At 49.6% G+C, this 7037-nt stretch overlaps 1 protein-coding gene across 1 annotated transcript; it reads right to left on the bottom strand.

The window, feature by feature from the left end:
- Positions 1-1958: 1958 nt before the first annotated feature.
- On the bottom strand, positions 1959-2692 carry LOC125901904 (proline-rich protein 2-like). Its single transcript, XM_049597915.1, has 2 exons — positions 2273-2692; positions 1959-2162 (listed from the first exon to the last, which is right to left on the bottom strand). The coding sequence occupies exons 1-2, from the start codon at positions 2690-2692 to the stop codon at positions 1959-1961; spliced, it is 624 nt and encodes a 207-aa protein (XP_049453872.1).
- Positions 2693-7037: the final 4345 nt, after the last annotated feature.

Below are 7037 nucleotides of genomic sequence, written 5' to 3'. Positions count from 1 at the left end.
CCCCTAAGGCCACAGTCACCACCAATGGGATCACATCTAAAAGCTTCATTTTGCAGAGAGGAACCAGACAAGGGTGCCCACTCGCCTCTACTGTTTGCAATATTCATCGAACCATTGGCTATAGCAGTCCGTCAGAACAGCAAGATCATAGGTATCCATTCCGCCAATTCAGAACATAAAATTAATCTATATGCCGACGACATTTTACTTTATCTACAAGAACCGAAATCGTCTTTACATGAAGTATTTAATCTCATAACACATTTCTCGAAACTTTCGGACTACTCCATCAACTGGTCCAAATCGACAATAATGCCAATAACGGAGAACTCTTGGAATCCTGCAGACCAAAAATTTTCTCTCCCTGTGGGCAACATAAGATATCTTGGCATAAATATTTCACCCAAACTATCAGACCTGGTCCACCTGAACTTTAGCCCTGCTAGATAAGATCTGTGGTGACCTGAAGCGCTGGAATAATCTTCCCATCTCCTCCTGGGACGAATAGCCACAGTTAAAATGAAAATTCTACCCCAAATTAACTATTTTTTTTCCATGATTCCATTCACACCCACATCAAAATGGTTCCTGTCATTAGATTCTGCAATTATAAAATTCTACTCAAAGAACAAGACAGCAAAAATTAGCCTAAGCACCCTTCAGAAAAACAAATTGGAAGGGGGATTGGACGCTCCTAACTTTAAACATTACTATTTAGCTAACCAGCTACAATACCTATTGAAATGGTTAAATCCTAATGAAGACTACAACTCCTGGCTCGAACTTGAACAGGCGGACTGCAACAATATAAAACTCTCTGACCTCCCGTTTATCACCACTACACTCAGACGTCATAACTGTTTTAAGAACCCAATGATTGCTTCCACCTTATCAGCCTGGTGGAAAACACTAGAAATCACAAACTCTCCGATAGAACCTTGCTTGCTCTCTCCAATTTGGCACAACCCGGATTTTGAAATTAACAAAAGACCTCTCCATTTTAGCACATGGGAGATGAAGGGAGTAACTCATCTCCATCACCTTTTCCAAGACAATATACTTATGACATACACAAACTTATTTCAAACTTTTGAAATAAGAAATGGCACTTTGCAGCCACCAGAATTTGCCAAACATATTACAAAGCTTTCTCCGAGCAATAAGAAGAACCTTTCTAAGATTTATAAATTACTGTCAAAGACCAGTTCTATACATTTACCAACTTTAAAATGGGAAAAAGAACTAGGTGTACCACCGGACCCTGACTTCTGGACTCAGATATGCAAAAATACATTTAAGATGACAAGACACACAAATATACAACTTATCCAATTTAAAGTACTCCACAGAACACACATCACCCAACAAAAGATGAATAGAATGGGCTTTAGTCAATCTGACACATGCACTCAGTGTACTCAGAACACTGCAGACACCTACTTTCATGCACTCTGGTTATGTTCACCCGTCCAGCACTTCTGGTCTACAGTCACTCAAAAACTCTCCTCCATTTTGGACTGCAGGATCCCATTATCTCCCAACCTGTGCTTAATTGGTGACCTGATGACAATTGACCTCCCAAACAGCCACTGCAACTCTCTTCTTGTAGCTCTCGCCATCGCCAAGAAAACAATCCTAGTCAACTGGAAAGATAAACAGACCCTCAACATCAAACACTGGCTGAATCTCCTTGTAGAACATATTTCGCTGGAGAAAATATCTGCTGGCCACAGAAACCAATTAACATTACAGAAAAATGGTCACCATTTATTCACTCACTAAACGTGTCTGTATAGTGCCACTCAGCCTGTGAGCATATGCCACCTGTACATATAAATATTACAACTCAAGAAAGACTGTTGTGTAATATGTAACGTGTTTCTGTTAATGATGTAACCCCTAATCCCTCTATCTCTCTCACCACAATACACCACAGCAGTTCATCAGAACTCAAGGTCTTAAGCATGTGTTAGGTGCACCTTCTTCCCTTTGAATCTGGGCCTGCTCCCTGGCTCTGTGGGGGATTGCGGGGCCGGGCGGTTTCCCCTGGGGGCGGATGCATCTGGACTGCTCGCCCTGTGTGCCTGGGGGGGCGGGGTCTCCTCGTGCTCCCTGGGCCTGGGGCGGCGTGGCCGGTCCCCCCTGGGGGGCTGTTTCCGCCCCTGGTGGTGCGGGGTGGGTGGGCTCCTCCCCCCCTTCGCTCCGCTCCTGCCCTTCCCCCTCCCTCCTCCCTCCCCCCTCTCCCCGTCCCTCCCTGCTCCTCTCTCCTGGCCTCGGGTGGGCCCGGGGTCCTCCCCTGGGTTGGGGGGCCTGGCGTGGGGGCTGGGTGCTGCCCGCAGGGGGTGTTCTGGTGCTGCGCAGTGTGGGCCTGCCCGTTGGTGTGCGGCCGCCGGTGGGGGGCAGGTCGGATGGGCTGGGGGTCCGGCTTTGGGTCTGTGGCGGTCTGGGGGGGTACTGGCGGGTTGCGGGTTGGTCTGTGCTCCTGCGCGTCGGGGTTCGGGGGGGCTGGGGGGTGCCCGTCGTCCGTGCACCCTGGTGGTGCGCCTTGCCCTTCTGCTGGGGGCCGATTTGCTACGGGCGGTGTGGCCCAGGTCGGGACCACTGCGGGGGCCTGCCGCTGCAGTTGCCAGTGGGGCGGGGTTAGGTGGGGGCCCGTTGGGTTTCCTTGGGGCCCGCCTGGCCCGCTGTCCATGGGCGCTGGGGGCCTCGCAGCGCCGGGGTCTGGTTGGTGCCACCTCCTAGCCCCTCCCATCCATCCCTCCAGCCCTCGGGCCGGGCCTACACTGGCCTGGCCTCCTAAACCACATCTAGTTCACTCACCACACATTGCACAGTTTTAATGCACCACATACACTCACTGTTTGAGGTGCGGACCACGGATGGATTGGGGGGCTACATGATGGGGCAGGCTATGGGACAGTGGTGTCCGGTAGCCCTCCATGCTGCCCCCCGGCCCATCCTTATCTGCTCTCCAATTTTAAAGCACCACATACACCTACATCTTGGGGGACAGATGGGAACAGGTTCCAGGTGCCTTATGGCTGCACGGGCTGCAGGACAGCAGTGTGCTGTAGCCATCAACCTTGCCCCCACCTGTCTCCTATGTCCCTCAATTTTAATGCACCACATCACACTTATGGGCACTCACATTCACATTCACGGTGTAGGGTTAATGTTTCTCCATCAGGGATCGGAGAATCATAGTAAGAGGGGGGGTGGTGGGTTTACACACACTGTAGATACGCATGGCGTGGCTAGTGGGGCCCGGCCCTCCTGGGCTGAGGGTTGAAGCCAGGGAGCCCATTTACATCATGGTGGTTTGGCTGGGTTCCCGGTGTCCGGGGGGTCCCGCGGCCCTGTGGCGGGTGGGTCAGGTGGCGCCCTGGGGGCTCTGTGGGTTCCTGCCGGGGTTCTGCCTCCTGACCGGCTGTGGTTTATGGGCCCTCTGCTAGGGGGTCCCGATGGGGGATTGACTGCTCGTGGCGGTCCGCTCTCTCATGTGTGTTGGTGGGGGCCCGTCCTGGGGGGTTCGGGCGGGTGGCCCTTCGCGGTCCCCTGGTTCCCGATGCGCCGGGGACATATGCCTTGCAGTACCACCGCCTCCTTGCCTCCCTCGTCCGCCCGGGCCTGGGTGGGCTCTCATTACTGTCCGGTCCGGCGTCTGCTGGTGGCCGGCGCCTGGTGCGGGCCCGTCCGGTGCGGTGCTGGTTCTCTCCCCGGGGGCGGTGCCGGGCCCCCGCGCCTGGCTCCTTGGGTCGGGGGCGGTCCCTGGGTGCATCCGTGGGTGGGGGCGGGCGGTGTTTGGGGGTGGTGGGGGCGGTCCGCGTCGGGCGGTGGGTGGGCGGGCCCTCCTGCCCCGCCTGTCTGGGGTGTGTCTCTGGCTCTCTGGGGGTGCCGGCCTTCGCCGCCCTGGGTCCTTGGGCCTGCGTGGTGTCCTGCAGCCTCTGCGGCTCCCTGGTCTTGAGGTCTGGGTGCTCCTGCGTTCTTGGGGTGCCATACCGCCCCCCTTCCCCCGCAGGGCTGGCCCTGGACCCTGGTGATGGTTTTCATAAACACATTGGGAGGGTTCAAATACATGCATGCATGTTCAATACTTCAGCTCCATGACGCATCGCAAAGAACCGATGGGATCACTCCAAAGGGGCCCACTTGCGTCTCAGACCTACCACACCGCGCTGGCAACTCTTCTCTGCAATCGGGCTTTCCCCCTCCACCAAGACTCTCACATTTTTGGTGTTCAGTATAGACTTCTCTTTTGTTTTTGTTTTTCAGTACAGTATAGTAGACATGTATATGTTTATTTTTGATAATCTGCATGAAGCACAACCACCTCAAGGCTACAATACATCAGCTACACTGCCTGTTTCTCCCCTGTTTTTTTTCTTTCGTTTGTTTGTTTATTTGTTTGTTTTTCCTCCTTCTTCTCCGCATGCACTGTCACTATATAACTCAGGACTTAAGCACCTACCCCCTCCCCCTTGCTTGTTTCCTTACTTTCCCCCTGACACACTTTGGTGTATCACGGTCCTCTCTGACTCATATTAGGAAGTTTTTCCAATAAAGGCTGTTAGGCTAGTCTCCAGGGAGGGTGGGTGACAGTCACAACCACGCATTATGGGTATAAAATACTTGACTGCAAGATTAACAGTGCATCAGTCTTCACAAGAAGCTTACACCCTTTAGTGGCGCTAAGCTATGAAGACCAATGCAGACAAGTATAAAAAAAAAAAAAAAAAAAAAAAAAAAGGCTCAATAGAGCTTTGACTCTCAGTCAGCCTGGCTACAGTGCTGAAAAGAAACCTGGGGTTATTCTTGTTTTCTTCTATTAATGCTGAGTAATAGTTTGCTCTGGCATTGTGGAGGCCCCTCTTATAAGGTTTGAGACTGTCTGCCCAGATTAAACGAGATTCTTCCAGTTTGGTTAATCGCCAATTCGCCAAGTTTTAACTTACAGGTTTGAGAGTTATACCAAGGAGCGAACTTTCTTTGCTTTGTTAACTTCTTTTTAAGAGGAGCTACAGAGTCGAGTGTTGATCGCAGCGAGCCCATGGCGCTGTCGACAAAATGATCAATTCGGGAGAGGTTGAAGTCGGTACGAGATACCTCTGTTACTGAAGGACTTGGTATTGAATTTATCAACAGAGTAATAATTTCCTTAAATTTTGCGACAGCACTATCTGATAAACATCTAGTATAGTAACTGTTGCTGAGTGGCGTGTAATCGAGTAAAAAGAAATCAAAAGTAATCAGATAATGATCTGATAGCGAGGGATTCTGTGGAAATTTCAATTCCATACGTCAGAACTAGATCGAGGGTATGGTTAAAACAATGAGTGAGTTCATGTACACCCTGACTGAAGCCAATGGAGTCTAATAATGAAATAAACGCGGTAGCCAGGGAGTCATTAGCACCGTCGACATGAATGTTAAAATTGCCTACAATAATAACTTTATCTGATTTAAGAACTAAACTGGATAAAAACTCTGAGAATTCAGATACAAATTCAGAATACGGGCCAGGAGCACGGTACACTATAACAAATAAAAGTGGCTGAGAGGTTTTCCAGGTCGGCTGTAAAAGACTAAGAACAAGGCTTTGAAATGAATTATAATCTAGTTTAGGTTTAGGGTTGATTAACAGGCTAGAGTTAAAAATGGCTGCAACTCCTCCTCGGCCGCTGCCTCGAGGAATGTGGGTATTATTATGACTGGGAGGAGTGGACTCATTTAGACTAACATATTCATCTGGACACAGCCAGGTTTCAGTGAGACTGAGTAAATCAATATTATTATCTGATATTAATTCGTTTACTAACACTGCTTTAGACGATAGAGACCTGATATTTAACAGTCCGCATTTAATTCTCCTGTTTTGTCTTTCTGTCACAGAAGAGGTTTTAATTTTTATGAGGTTGTTATGCACAACTCCTCTTTGTTTAATTTTAGATTTAGATAATTTAGGTGGTCGGGGGACAGACACCGTTTGTATAAAACTATGAAAACTATGGCTGGGTAACTGCACTAGAAGCTCAGAGAGGCGTATAGGTGTGCGACTCTCTGTCCTGATCTCAACTCTGGGTTGTCAGGGATTTAAATTACTAATAAAATTTGCCAGGTTCCTAGAAATGAGAGCAGCTCCATCCAAAGTGGGATGAATGTCGTCTCTCCTAATAAGATCAGGTTTTCCCCAGAAAACACCGAGGCAATATTAATTTTAGTGACCTCCAATTGGCGTAACTGGGTGTCATTGCACCGATGTGAATAACAGTCTTACTGAATCTATGTTTTGCTTTAGCCAGCAGTTTTAAATTTGATTCAGTGTCGCCCGTTCTGGCCCCAGGGATACATTTGACTATGGCCGCTGGTGTTGCTAACTTCACATTCCTCAGAATAGAGCTGCCAATAGCCAGTTTGAGTTTTGTCCTCAGCGGGTGTGTCGCTAAGTGGGGAAAAGCGGCTGGAAACGTGAACAGGCTGATGGTGAGCCGTGGGCTTCGGCTTGGAGCTCTGCCTCTGGCGAACCGTAACCCAACCTCCCGGCTGAACGGGAGTTACCAGAGGACAGCTAGCAGAGGCTAAGGCTATGTGGCTCCGCACTGCTACAGGGGGCTGGCTAACTACCGCAGCTACTGAATGGTTTTCCATGGTGCGGAGCCGCACTTCTAATTCACTAAGCCTCGCCTCCAACGCAGCAAATAAGCTACACTTTTTACAATTACCACTGTCGTTAAAGGAGGCAGAGGCATAACTGAACATTTGGCACACCGAGCAAGAAAGAGCAGAGGGAGAAGCCATCACTAACTGTAAAGCTAATGTAGCTACCAAGGCAACAGCTAAGAGATTAGCAAGAAAGTCAGAGAAAGGAGGAGAGCTATAAATGCTTAAACAGAACCAGTGTGGGTTAAGACTTGAAGTAGACGTTAAAGCAACTGAAGTGAGAAAGCAGAAAGCAGGCTAGTAGAATTCACCAGAGCAGTACAGAGACGCTGTCACAGAAACACCGGAAATGACACAACTCGCACTGCACACGTCAGCAC

Source organism: Epinephelus fuscoguttatus, linkage group LG15, assembly GCF_011397635.1.
Source record: "Epinephelus fuscoguttatus linkage group LG15, E.fuscoguttatus.final_Chr_v1".
NCBI classification, from domain to species: Eukaryota; Metazoa; Chordata; class Actinopteri; order Perciformes; family Serranidae; genus Epinephelus; species Epinephelus fuscoguttatus.
This window is presented reverse-complemented; position numbering and strand designations above follow the sequence as displayed.

Excerpts from the sequence above, each read along its gene's own strand:
- LOC125901904 (XM_049597915.1), bottom strand. The coding sequence starts at position 2,692 with ATGGACAGCGGGCCAGGCGGGCCCCAAGGAAACCCAACGGGCCCCCAC. Across the intron at positions 2,163-2,272 it reads GGACCCCGGGCCCACCCGAG|GGGCGGAAACAGCCCCCCAG; the intron begins GCCAGGAGAGAG and ends CCGCACCACCAG.